At 69.9% G+C, this 13,278-nt stretch overlaps 1 protein-coding gene across 1 annotated transcript in view; it reads left to right on the top strand.

Annotated features, from left to right (window-relative positions):
• The first annotated feature begins 12,876 nt into the window (after positions 1 to 12,876).
• Positions 12,877 to 13,278, top strand: part of NOTCH1 (notch receptor 1) — a 45,039-nt gene continuing 44,637 nt past the window's right edge. Inside the window, exon 1 of the mRNA XM_079790235.1 lies at positions 12,877 to 13,185. Within this exon, the coding sequence (XP_079646361.1) occupies positions 13,125 to 13,185 (61 nt within the window). The 5' untranslated portion in view covers positions 12,877 to 13,124. The remainder of the gene's footprint in view (positions 13,186 to 13,278) is intronic.

Genomic DNA, 13,278 nt, shown 5'->3' with positions numbered 1-13,278 from the left:
CCCCCAAAGAACCTCCAGGTTCCATCTGCAGCCTCGGCCGGGGCCTGGGCGGCTGGGGGGGCAGGTAGGCAGCTGGGGGGCAGGTAGGCAGCTGGGGGGCAGGTAGGCAGCTGGGGGGGGCAGGTAGGCAGCTGGGGGGCAGGTAGGCAGCTGGGAGGGCAGGTAGGCAGCTGGGGGGGCAGGTCTGCAGCTGGGGGGCAGGTAGGCAGCTGGGGGGGCAGGTAGGCAGCTGGGGGGGCAGGTAGGCAGCTGGGGGGACAGGTAGGCAGCTGGGGGGGCAGGTCTGCAGCTGGGGGGACAGGTGGGCAGCTGGGGGGCAGGTAGGCAGCTGGGGGGGCAGGTAGGCAGCTGGGGGGACAGGTAGGCAGCTGGGGGGCAGGTCTGCAGCTGGGGGGGCAGGTCTGCAGCTGGGGGGGCAGGTAGGCAGCTGGGGGGACAGGTAAGCAGCTGGGGGGCAGGTAGGCAGCTGGGGGGCAGGTAGGCAGCTGGGGGGCAGGTCTGCAGCTGGGGGGGGCAGGTAGGCAGCTGGGGGGCAGGTAGGCAGCTGGGGGGCAGGTAGGCAGCTGGGGGGCAGGTCTGCTCCAGGCCTGCTGGCTGCCCACACTGCCCCCACCCCATCCTCTACGTCCCTCCCTGCTCCCCAGTGGCTGACGCTGCTTGGCTGTGGCTCCTGCAGGAAGCTGTCTGTCCTGCACGCACCCCACAAGGCAGGGGGGGGCGGGTTGCCTCCTGTCCTGGGCTGCCCGGAGCTGGGATGAGCTGCCCACTGCACTCGCCCCGGAGGCCAGAACCAGGGCCAGGTCCCCTGCGGGCTGGGCTGGGGGTGGTCAGTCCTGCTCCCTAAGGCTGAATGGAAACGAGTTCTCAGAGCTGGACGCCTGGGGGTCCCGCCCACATTTCCAAGGGGTCCCTTTGGCTTGGGAGCAGGGTGGTGACCCCACCTTCCAGGTCCCAGGAAGCTGCCAGACAGGCAGGCGCTGAGGAGGGGCCGCTCGGGGTCTGGGGACGGGGCGCTGCAGGGAGGGCCCCTGCGATGACTCACCGGCTGTGAAGTGCCCGGCCTGTGAGTGACACCCCCCCCCCCCCCCCCCCCGGGGCCAGCTCAGCTCCGGGCTGGGGCCGCCCAGGGGCCGGGGGCCTGAGTGGGCGGGTCGCCTGGCGGGAAGGGTCTACGCTGCGTCTTCTCCCACGTTTCCTGTCCCTCCCTGGCCACCTGACGGGTAACTGGGGGAGAAATAGCCCCGTTTCCTGGAGGAGAAAAGTCAGGCTCAGCCAGGCCAGCAGACGAGGGTGTGAGGCCTCCTCTCCCGGGATCAGGAGGGGAGTCCCCGGGCATTTCCCCTCCTGCAGGTCTGGCCTTCCTGGGCCGGCAGGAGGCCCAACCCCTGTGGGCAGCTGGCCAAAGACCCAGCGCCAGGAGCAGGGCCCCCCGGGTGAGGCCCAGGCACCCCCACCCCCTCGGCCTGCGTGGGCCCCTCCTGCCCCCACCTTGTCTCAGCCGCCTGCTGGCCTGGGGGGCTCTGTCATGGTCCCTCCCTCTCCCCGCCTGGCTCCCTCGGCTCGCTGTGGGTTGGGAAGGAGCTGGACCCGCTGAGGAGCTGGGTCGTGGGGGTCAGGGCCCCCCCCCTCTCAGAGCAGAAAGGAGGCCCCCCGCCAGGCCCAGGCTGGGCGGTGGGTTCCTGCTGGCCCCGGGGCTGGAGGCCTTTTTCTAAAGTAAACAAGCCGTGGGGGGCGGAGGTTGGGGGCCTCTGGGAGCCCCCGAGTCCCGCTGCGGGGCTGAGGTCCTGGGAGCGCCTGGCTGCGGAAACACCTGCCCGGCCCTGGGGTGGAGGCAGCCGCAGCAGCGCTGAGAGCCGCGGGTCGGGCCCCTTCCCAGCAGAGCCGCCCCCCCGCCCCCCCCGACCTGCCAGATGGCCCCCTGGGGGGCAGGGGAGAGGGCTCATTGCCGGTCGGGTGGGAAGGGGGCTCTGGGACCCTGGGGGCAGGTGGGGGCCCCTCAGTCGGCTGGGCGACCCGGGAGGAAGCAGGAGGGGGGTCAGCGAGCGGTGACAGGCTGTGGGCCAGGGAGGGGTCTGCTCCAGGCCCGAGGGCGCCAGCCACAGGCGCTTTCCCACCTGGCGTGGCAGCCGCGGGGGGGGGGGGGCTGTGGAGGGGCTGCGGGTGCGCTGTGTGGCTGCGGGGCTGCGGGGGGCGCTTCGGAGGGGCCTGCGGAGGGCCACGGCCTGGGCTCCCTGCTGGCTGCGCCTCCCACTCCCTGCGCCCTGAGCGCCGCTCTCTCCCTCGCGGGCCTCGGGGTCCCCACGGTCCTTTCTACTCGCTGGTCCGGGCTGAGCATCGGCACCGGCCGGGCTCGGCGGACACCTTGGCCACGTCCAGCTCCCCTGGCCGCAGGAGCATGTCCCGCTGCGGGGTGGGAATGAGGAGCGGGAACGTACCCACAACCACAACCTCTAGGCGAGCTGGCGGTCGGGGGGAGGGGTGGGGGGCGGGTTGTGCAGGGGGACCCCGGAGGAGCCCGCGGGCGGAGGGCGCCCTGGTTACACTGTGGCCTCGGTCTCCTCTAGGACCCGGGCTGCAGGCGCTGCGACTCCCTCCTGCCGTCGGGGTGTGACCTCCGTCCGGGAAGGAGCGGCTGGTCAGGCAGAGGCAGGTGAGCGAAGGGACCCAGGGCAGCCTGGGAGGCCACACGCACGAGGAACCAAGAGCGAGGACGGCCTGGGAGACGTGTGGGGCGCAGGGGCAAGGGCGGTCTGAGATTTCGGAGGGGGAGGGCGACTGGCAGGGGGCCGAGGGAGAGGGGAACCACGGGCAGGGCGGTCCGGGCTGGGGGCTGGGGAGCAGCGGGTGTCGGGGGGCCAGCGGGCCAGTCCAGGCCCTGACTCACCACTGACTCACCGAGGCCGCGGTGACCTCCCGCCTCGCTCTCCGTCGGGACCTCCTGGGCAGGAAGGGGCGGGTCAGAGGCTCTTTCTGAGTCTCTCGGTTTCTGACGGAAGAGCTTGGAGTCCGATCCCGAGAAAGCAGCTTCCGCGCGTGACGCTCTGGTCTCCTTGGGGGGCGAGCCCTTTTCGTTCGTGTAAAAAACATGCAGCCAGTCAACACGCTGCTGGCTCTTCCTGAATGGGCCTCGGTGTGAAGGAAAGGAAGACTGCTCCCGCCCCTCACACGCCTGCCTTCGCCAGGCCTCTCCGGACACGGGACACGGGACACGGGACACAGGACACGGGACACGGGACACAGGACACAGCCCGTCCACCAGGGCCCGGCTCAGGGCTGGGCCCAATGCTGGGCTGTGTGTCTGCGTGTGTGCGCGTGTGTGCCTGTCTGTGTCTGTGTGTGTGCACATGTGTTCATGTCTGTGCGTGTATGTGTGTCTGTATCTGTGCGTGTGTGTGTCTGTGTGTGCGTGCACGTGTGCATGTGTGCGTGTGTGCGTGTGCGTGTGTGTGTCAGTGGCCTGGAGGGCTGCCCAGTGCCCCCAGGCTCCTCCCGTCTGTCCGTGGGACGCTGGCCCGAGCGTCCCGCCTGCAGGGTGTCCTCGGAGCTGGTGCCTCTCTGGGCCCAGAACCACAACCCCCACTGCGGAGTCCTTGGGGGGCGATCCCCACCCCCCGGGTGTCCTCAGGGCCCTGAGCGCAGGCGCCATCCGACTCAGAAGGGAGTCTTGGCACCCAGCCGCTCGGCCGAGGCCGCCGGCGAGCGGAGCAGGGGCAGCCACAGAGCCGCGCCCTGGGGTCGCCTCCTGCTGCCGTGGAACCCCGATCCCACAGTTTTGCAAGAGAAGGTGAGCGGGCGGAGGTAAAGGAGGCCAGACCCAGAGTCACTGAGGAGTCAGCCAGGGGGGCACAGGTGGGGGCGCGTGCGACCGTCAGGGACCCGGGTCGGGAGCACCCGAGAAAGCCGCCCCCCCGCCAGAGTGGCTCCCGCCGCGGCCCTGCACTGAAAGGTCAGTGTTCGATTCCCACGAGGGCACGTACCTGCTTACAGGCTCCACCCCTGGTCCGGAGCTGGACGCACGTGGGAGGCAGCCCATCAATGTATCTCTCACATCAGTCTCCCCCTCTCCCTCTCTCTCCCTCCCTCTCTCACATCAGTCTCCCTCTCTCCCTCTCTCCCTCTCTCTCTCTCTCTCTCTCACTCTCTCTCTCTCTCTCCCTCTCTCCCTCTCTCTCTCTCTCTTTCCCTCCCTCCCTCCCTGCCTCACTTCCTCTCTCTAAAAAAATCAACAGGCCCTAACCAGTTTGGCTCAGTGGATAGAGCGTCGGCCTGCGGACTGAAGGGTCCCAGGTTCGATTCCGGTCAAGGGCATGTACCTTGGTTGCGGGCACATCCCCAGTAGGGGGTGTGCAGGAGGCAGCTGATCGATGTTCCTCTCTCATCGATGTTTCAAACTCTCTGTCCCTCTCCCTTCCTCTCTGTAAAAAATCAATAAAATATATTTTTTAAAAATCAACGGAAAAAATACCCTCGGGTGAGGATTAACAAAAACCAAAAGCAAAACAGAGACCGACCTGCATGGCTGCCGTCACCTCAGCGCTGAGCGCTTTCAGGAAAGCCTGGGGCTCCTGCCTGCGTCGGGGGTCCGGGCCGGCGGGGGTCTGTGGCTGGGGCCCCTCAGGGACCTGACCTCCTGCGACCTCCTCCCCGTGGTCGCGTTCTCGCAGAGTGCTGGCCTGTGGGGACGGGCGTGTCCCCTCTTGTCCCTCCGTGAGGCCTGAAGCGGATTGGTCAGCCCACGGACCAGCCTGGACACGGAACCGCAGCCCTTTAGCCAGGGGAGCCCGGGGCCGGGCCCAGCCGCTCCGGCCCGTGCCGAGCCGAGCCCACGTGGTAATTCAGACAGAAAGGCCTCTCGCTGCGTGGTTCCGGCAAAGGGGCCGCGGGGGCCGCGGGCCAGCAGGTGGGCGAGCAGGTGCCGCACCTCCGCTCGCTCCGCCCCTGTGGGGAGCGGGCTGGGGCCCCTCGGGGACCTGACCTCCTGCGACCTCCTCACTTCCTCTCACCATCCCCCGCCCCACCTTGTGCAAAGCTCGTGAAATTAAACACCAGCTTCCTTTGCATTAAGATTCCCGACCCCTAGCCGAAACCGGTTTGGCTCAGTGGATAGAGCGTCGGCCTGCGGACTGAAGGGTCCCAGGTTCGATTCCGGTCAAGGGCATGTACCTTGGTTGTGGGCACATCCCCAGTAGGGAGTGTGCAGGAGGCAGCTGATCAATGTTTCTAACTCTCTATCCCTCTCCCTTCCTCTCTGTAAGAAATCAATAAAATATATTAAAAAAAAAAAGATTCCCGACCCCGTGGCCGTCTCCTGGGGCCACGGTCACAGTGACCATCCACCCGGAGCCTCAGGCAGAGAACGCTCTCCCGCCCGGCTCTGAGGCCAAAAGCCTGACCCCGGGGTGGCCTGCAGGGCCCGCCCCTGCCTCCGCGGCTCCAGCCTCCAGCGCCTGCCAGCTGCTGCCAACCCTGGCTTTCCGGGGCCTGGGGCCGCGTCACCCCATCTGTGCCCAGAGGTCCCCTCCTCAGAACCCCAGCCCCTGGATGACCCCTCGCCGTCTGACCTCATTGCAGCTGGGTCCCCTCTGCCCAGGCCCCGTTTCCAAGCAGGACCACGTGTCCTGGGTCCCGGGAGCCCGTCTCAGAGCTTTGGGGACGTGAGGCAGGTCCTGGCACCCCATGGGCGGCCGGTGACACGGCGGGATCCGCTCCTGGCGGGCAGGCCTGCGGTGAGGGAGACGGAGTGGGAGTGGACCCGGTTCTGCAGGAAGGACCCACCCACGGCGGAAGGCACAGCCCGGGCTGGCGGGGAGGGGGCTCGGCCTCGGGTCGGCCCTGTGGGAGCAGAGAGGTGGAGGAGGCCCAGGACGAGCTGCGCCTCCGAGGAAGGCCCTTCCCAGAGGCCTGCAGGGCCCGCCTCCTGCTCCCTGGGTCTCGCCTCCCCTGGGAAGCCTCCCGTGCTGACTCTCCTTTGAATGGCGCCCAGCACTCGGCCGCCCCGCCCGGCCCGTCACCCCCCTACACCCCTTTACTGTCCTCCCTGGAGCACCCGGTGCCGCCGAGAAGGACCTGGTCGGGTCACCGTCCTAGCCCAGCACCCAGCACAGCCCGGGCCGGCTCCCTGGGCCCTGCCGCAGTCCGGGCTGGGCCTTGGGGGGGGGGGGGGCGGGGGGGACCAGGCGTGCCCTGCTCCTGGTGGCGGCTCAGTGCTGCCACGGGCTCTGCTGCGGGTTCTTCTCGTTCCCCGCGGGGCCCAGGTTCTGAGCGAGGAGCAGCCGTGAGTGAGTGCAGCCCCTCAGGGCCCAGCGTTGGGGAAAGGAGGACAGACTCCCCGTGAGCGAGGGCCCCAGGGAGGCCGAGGGGTGCCTGTCCCGTCTGTCATCGGCGGTCAGGCAGACGGGAGCAGAGTGAGGACGGCGGGCCAGGTACGGAGGTCACAGGGCAGAAGCCCCGGGTGCCTCGCAAAGGGCAGACCTGGGAAAACAAGGCGCTGCCCCGAGGGCGACCTCTCCTCCCTGACCTCTCCTCCCTGACCTCTCCTCGCTGACCTTCCCTCCCTGACCTCTCCTCCCTGACCACTCCTCCCTGACCTTCCCTCCCTGACCTCTCCTCCCTGACCTCTCCTGTGGCTGGTCGCTGGCTCGGACCCTCCCCTGACCTTCCCGCCCTGGCGTGGAACAAGGGCCAGGAGGCCTCGGTCCCTCGCAGACCCTGCCGTAAGCACTGGCCCTGGGACGGCACCGAGGCCTCCGTGACGCGCGGGCTCGAGGCCCAGAAAAGCAGCGAGGCCAGACCGGGGGCCCCGGCCGCGTGGACTAGGGACCCCTGCCCAGCGCCCGCCCATCAGTGGGGACCAGGACCTGGAAAGCTGACGAATATTCTACTGGACCCTCCCCCGAGGCCTCCCCTAGGATTCCCGCCTGCTCCCCTCGACCAAAGGCCCCCGCTCTCCCATGCTGTCCCCCCGGGGAGCTCCCCGCACCAGTCCCCCCCCCCACCTTCTTCTTCTGAGGGACCCCACGAGACGTGCACTGGGCAGCGGCAGCTCGTCCGGGGCTCACCCCTGACCCTGGCCCCAGGCCCCCTTTCCTCTGACCCCCTGAGCCGGGCAGCCCCGCCCGGGCGCGCCTTCCGCCGAGGCATTCGTCCTGCTCGGCCGCCCGGGTCTCCCAGCTGAAATCTTTCCTGCAAGCAGACGGGACGGAGGCCTCCTCGTTGCGGGGTGTCCCAGCTCACCCACAGTCCCCCGGGGGTGGCGGCCGAGGGGGACCTGCCCCCACCTGCACACCCACCCGGCACCCTGCCAGCCTGCCCTCAGGCAGCAGGAACCGGCTCTCCTTGGGTGCCTGGGAGCCATCGAGAGAAAACCAGGGAGGCCCTCCGCCCTCCCCAGCCTCAGGGGTCAGCCAGGTGCTCGCTCTGTGGGTGCTCAGCCCCCCGTCATCACCCCTGGCTCAGGACTCCGCCCTGAGCGTGGGTCTGGCGTGCGGGTCACTCGGCTGAGCACAGCGTCCCAGGCCAGGAGGGGTTCCCACGTGCGCCGCCCCCGGCGGGGTCCTCTGGGCCTGCTTGGCCACCGCCGAGACTGCGTTTATCCGCGGCCGTGATGGTCCGTCTGATTTATGTCGTGCAAAGACCCTGCAGCAGCCGAGCGCCCTCGAGCCAGGCCTCCCTGCAGCCCCCGCCCCGCAGCCCTGGCTGCCGACCCGAGCTTCCCGGCTGGTTCTAAAAGCTATTGCACCAAATGTTTCCCAGCGCGACGCTGATGGCGATGATAAGGAGGCTGGAGAGGCCCAGAGCGAAAGAGATGCGAGGGAGATAGGAGCCCGGGCCCGGGAGCGGCCGGGAGCGGGGCGGCTGTCCCCCTGGCAGTAGCCACCCAAGCGCCTGTTTTCAGTTAAATGGCCCAGAGCAGTCTCTGACTAAACCAACATTCCCACGCCAACACTCAGCAGCGCTGGCTTTTGGCACGTTCTTCCTGAGCTGTCAGGGCAGAAGCGGAGAATTCTGGTCTTACTTAAGGGCTGTGGGGTTTTCCCCTCCCCCCCCCATCCCCCCCAGAGACAGGAAAATAGCTCGCAGATGTGCCGTACCTGCTCGCGCCTGCGCGCCCCGAACCTCGGGAACACAACTCCCCGCGCTCCCTGAAACCCAAGCCCCCACTTCCAGGCCCGTTGGCTTTCTCACGGGGGGGGGGGGGGGGGGTGCGGGGGAGGACGGAAGTTCTGAGCAAGTTTAAATGTGTCTGGGGCGAACGGGAGAATCCGTGAGGGGCTCAGAGTGCCCGTGGGCGGGTGGCGGGGGCCAAGGAGGGCGAGCCCCACTGGGGGCCAGGCAGGGGGGTGCGTGGGGGGCTGTGGGAGGCGGCGACCCCTCTGCAGGACCCCCTGGGCCCCCCTCAGCAACTCCTCCTGGCACAGAAGGATTTTGCGGTGGGAAGCCGGGTATCTTCCCTGTCACCCTATAAAAAGGAATTTCCAGCTATTTTAACCGCAGAGAGGAAAAAGGGGAAGGAAGATAGAGGAGGAGGACGGGGAGGAGGGCGGAGACAGACGGGGGGAGGGGCTCCCTGGCTGGCATTTCTGCCCGTGACTCAGGCCCGTGAAGCCTCCGTTTGTACCTTTTGTACCGAAGCCCAGGGGGTGGGGCCCCGCAGTTTCGTCCCCCGAGGCCCTTTCTTTCTGGAGAGTTCTGAGCGAGGCCCGCGGGCCCAGCAGGGTGGACACTCCCCACGGCGGAGGGGGTCCCCCTTGGAGCCCCACCCCCAGCAGGCTCGGCAGGGGTCCCAGGATCCGGGAGACTGGGGGCTGGTGTGGGCAGACCCTGGTGCCAGGCTGGGCTCCCCAGCCCCACGGGGGGCATCCCTGTCCAGTCCGTACCATGGGCACGGTGGCATCTTCCCTGTCGTCGGGTATGGGGGGTGGGGGATGGGGGGACGCAGCCAGCCCCGCCTGAGATGTCAGCTCTGAGCTCTGAGCTCAGTCATCGTCTGGGAGCCCAGGCCCCCATCGACCCCACCTCCTGCAGCCCCCTGATTTGGGCAGGCCCCGCCCACTCCGCTCCTCTGAGGCTGCCTGTCTCCCGGGGCGCCCGGAGGTGATCGCTGAACCCTGAGCGACCGCCCCGTGGGCAGCGGAGGGGCTGGGGCTGGAGAGGGCCTCCCTTCTCGGACCTGGAGGCCTGGCCAGGCCACCTGCTGGCGGGCCCCCCTGAGCAGTCCGGGCGCTGCTGAGCCCTGAGAGAGCCGGGCAGGTGGTCCCTGGCGCGGCCCGCCCTGCTGCGCCCGCCCACAGCCTTTCCTCGGAAGACAGGTACCGGTCGGCCCCACGGCCGGTCTGCAGCCCTCGGAGCCTGTCAGCCAGGCCTACCTGCCGGGGACTTGCCCGGGCAACGTGCTCCCCAGGCTCCGTGCCCGCATCTGGGGTGCTGACCCTCCTTCCCGGGGCCTCTGGGGCAGCAGGGAACTCCCGCCAGCTCCCGCCCCGGCCTGAGGCCCTGGGGCTCCCAGGTAGTGGCGGGCGTGGGGCCCAGGTGCACGGGATCCCCGCAGGCAGGGACCTGGGCAGAGCCCGCATTCGCATTTGGAGCCCTCCATTCCTCACAGGGCAGTCTGGGGGCGGGGGCTGGACCCTCAGGGACAGGTGTGGGGAGCGGGGGCCTCAGGCTCTGTGGCTTCCTGCGGAGGTGGTGGCTAAGGAGTGAAGGTGGGTCCGGTCCGCAGAGCACAGAGCCGGGGAAGTGGAGCAGGGAAGGGACCCCACGCAGCCGGCCTGGGGTGCGCGCTGGGCCGGGGACAGGCAGGGAAGCAGCTCGAGACCCCAGCCTCCTCCTGAGGTCGAGGGTGCCCTGGAGACGGCCCCCCAGGCCTGTCCGGCTTGGAGGCACTGCTCCCGGCCGCGCCACCACGGGGGAGGCACCTGGAACAACACGCAGTCCTCAACCGCGTCCCCGAAGCCGCTCAGCACGGGGAGCTGCTCGGGGGTGCCGGCGGGGAAGGAGAGAGGACTCCGGGAATCACCCCACAGGGGGAAGCCGAGGCCAGGGGCAGGGACTGGGTCTGGCCCTGCGGATGGGGTTGGGGGGGCGGGGGGGGGGCGGTAAGAGCTGGACACTCCGTCTCCCGCTCTCTTTGCTGCAGCTCAGATCTGTTTTACAATCAGCTTCAGGAGGCCGAGGGCACCACCCGTCCGTCTGGGTTCTGGGATCTTCCCACAGCGGCCCCAGCCGGCACCCCCACCCTCAGCCCAGCCACCAGCCCTCGTCCCTGCCCCCGACACCCCTCCTCTTGCTCCAGGGCCACTGTGCCTGCACCCTAAGTCTGACCACCGCCCCCTCCCCCCTCACACTCACACTGACTGGGAATAATTCGGGAAGCAGGGAGGCAGCCGTGCGCCCAGCCCTGCTGTGTGCACACCGCCCACCTGTCCACTGCGACCAGGCCCCGCCGGCCTGCCTGGAGCCAGAACCGTGGGGAGCATGATGCTACCCCACCCCGGGGCTGGGGGTCACGGGCAGCACCCGCAGAGCAGGAGGGAGGGGACCAGCGCGGCGTGCAGGGGCCTGCCCTCCCGCCTCCCGGGGGCCTGTCCTCCCACCTCCGGGGGCCTGTCCTCCCGCCTCCCGGGGGCCTGTCCTCCCACCTCCGGGGGCCTGTCCTCCCACCTCCCACCTCCGGGGGCCTGCCCTCCCGCCTCCCGGGGGCCTGCCCTCCCGCCTGGTCCCAGCCCCAGCCCCGCGGAGCAGGCAGGCAGCCCACCGTGACTGCACGTCGCTGCCCCATTCAGCGCTTATCATGGACCGCCCAGGGCTCCCCGCTAAGAGAAGGCCTCCAGGACCCCCATCAGCACCCCACCCCCTTCTCCCTCAAGGCCCTGGCCTGGGAAGGCTCAGAGACCAGAGGGAGGCCAGAACCCCCTCGTTTGTGAGTGAAATTGCTGCTGCTTCGCACCCACTTGCCCAGGCTGGCCCGCCCCTCCCCAGCCCCAGCACTCCGGGCTTTGCTGGGGTCTCCTCCGCGGCCCCTCTTCCGCCCGGTCCGGTGGCCCAGGGGTGGGGGGCCGGGGAGGCCTCGTGGCCTGTCTGGTGGAGGCCCAGAGTAGAGTTGGCACAGCTGGGCAGACCCAGGTAAGACTCCTCCTCCCTTCTCCAGTGTCCCCCTTCTGTCCCCCTCCTGCCCCCCCCCCCCCCCCAGTGCTGCTCCTTGGCCAAAGGGTGAGAACTGGCCCCAAACCGGGGCTGGGCAGCCCTCTCCTTTGGGCCTGGGCCTGTGGGCAGACACCGGGCTCCCGCGGAGGGCACACATCCCGGCAGTGGCCCCAGAGGAGCGCTGGCTGGAGGCTTTCAGGCCCCCCTCGCTCCAGAAGAGGGGGCACGTGGTGTGCAGAGCCCTGGGTCCGTGAGCTGGGGCGGGGCGGGGGAGGGACCTCGCAGCCCCTCTTTCCGTGGGTAAAATCTGCTCTAACAAACGAACAAACACAATAAATGAATAAAATCTGCTCCTCCAGGCCCCGCTGCTGCGTGAACACCTCTGCGGCCTCAGGCGCCCCGCTCCCGGCACTGGCCCCAGAGAAGTGCCCCCAGACGCTGAGAGGTGCAGCCAGCTCCCGGGAGGGGGCGGCCCGGGAGGCTCCGACAGCAGCTGCGGGGCTGCCCTAGCTGCCCCTCAGGGCTCACAGCACCAGCTGCACCAGCGCCGGCTGCAGGCGGGCCAGGAGGGCTGGCGGGCCCGGTGCGCAACCTGCAGTCCCGCCCAGACTCTGGCCACCTCTCTGTCAGCTCCGGGGAGGTCTGCAGGCTCGCGTGTCCTACCCCGTGCACTTCGCCTGGCGAGGCCCCTCTCCACCTTTAAGGCTGCCCTCTGACGCCCCCCTAGTCCAGGATGCCAGCTGGACAGATGCCCCTCCCGCCGCTGCTCAGTGCGCTGTGCGGGGCAGGCGCAGGCTGTCTGACCCCTTGGGAGGCCGTGCCCTCTGGGTTCCCAGGACGATGGCGGGCATGTTGGACGCCCAGCCTTAGCCCGCCTTGGCGCACGATGCCCAGGTCTGACATGGGCGCGGAGAAATCCGTCATCCGGGAGGAGCACGTGGGAGGACCCAGGGCTGCACGGGGCCAGCAGCGGGTCGGCCGGGCCCGCACGCTCACGCTTTGCGGGGCACCAGAGGCAGGAGGCGCCGGGGGGCCGGGCAGGACAGTGAAGTGGCCAAGGAGCGTCCAGAGGCGGGTCCCTGGGGGGCGGGTGCGCCATCCTTCGGCCCAAGGCTGCTCCCCGGGGTCCCTAGGAGCTCCTTCCAGAGGCCGCCGGGGGCGCCACGCCGCTCTGGGCCAAGCGCCCGGCAGCCAACAGGGGTCTCCAGCCTCGGCGTCCGCCCCGGAGGCTTAAAGCTGCGACCGCGGGGCTCCTGGGCAGGGGCCCCCTGGGCCCGGGTTCCCTAAACTTGGCTTTGGCCGCTCCTCCCCACCTCTCGGGGCTCAACTCCCTGCGGGCATGGCCCCCGCAGGCTCCCCCTTTCCCTTAAGTCCCAGCCTCCTCTGCCATTGAGATGCAAATGGTTGCCAATTGTCGTTGGTCCCGGCACCGTCAAGCCGGATCCTTCCGCAGGCCGAGACCAAACTTTTGGCCTCTGAAAACTTTCGGCACGAGAAGTAGTCCCTAGGGCCGATCCCCGGGTCCCCGCCCTCCGCGGCCCCCCACCCCGGGGGACCCGGGCTCCGGTAGCGTGCCCTGGCCGGGGGAGGTGCAGGCTGGTCGGGGCGCGCGGAGGGGCGCGGCCAGGCAGGGGGCACGGGCTGCGGAGGGATCGGCGGGGGCGGGGCCCGGGGCGGGGCCGGAGGGCGGGGGCGGAGCGCACGGGCGCCCCGCACCTCACTAGTGCCTCGGCCGCGGGAGGGAGCGCAGGGGCGTGGGTTCGGGCGCGGGCGCGGGCGCGGCGCAGCGAAGGGACCAGCCGGGGCGCAGAGCGGGCGCCGAGGGGCCACCAGAGCCCAGCGCCGCCCGCCCGCCAAGAAGGAGCGGGCAGGAGCGGGCCTCCGCCGCCCGTGGGATCTCCCGGCGCGCGCGGGGGTGCCCGAATCCCGCCGGCCCGCGCAGGAGGCCGCCACCGGACGCGGCGGGCAGCCGGCGGGCAGGCATGCCACCGCTCCTGGCGCCGCTGCTCTGCCTGGCGCTGCTGCCCGCGCTCGGCGCACGAGGTAGGCGCCTGCCCCCGCGAGCCCGCAACTTTCCGCGCCCTTCGGAAACTTTGGCGGCGCCCTACGCGCGCGCCCCGGGGGGTTGGGAGCGGG

This window comes from Cnephaeus nilssonii, assembly GCF_951640355.1.
Source record: "Cnephaeus nilssonii genome assembly, chromosome: 14".
NCBI classification, from domain to species: Eukaryota; Metazoa; Chordata; class Mammalia; order Chiroptera; family Vespertilionidae; genus Cnephaeus; species Cnephaeus nilssonii.
The sequence above is the reverse complement of the archived record's forward strand: the minus strand, read 5'-3'. Positions and strand labels throughout refer to the sequence as shown.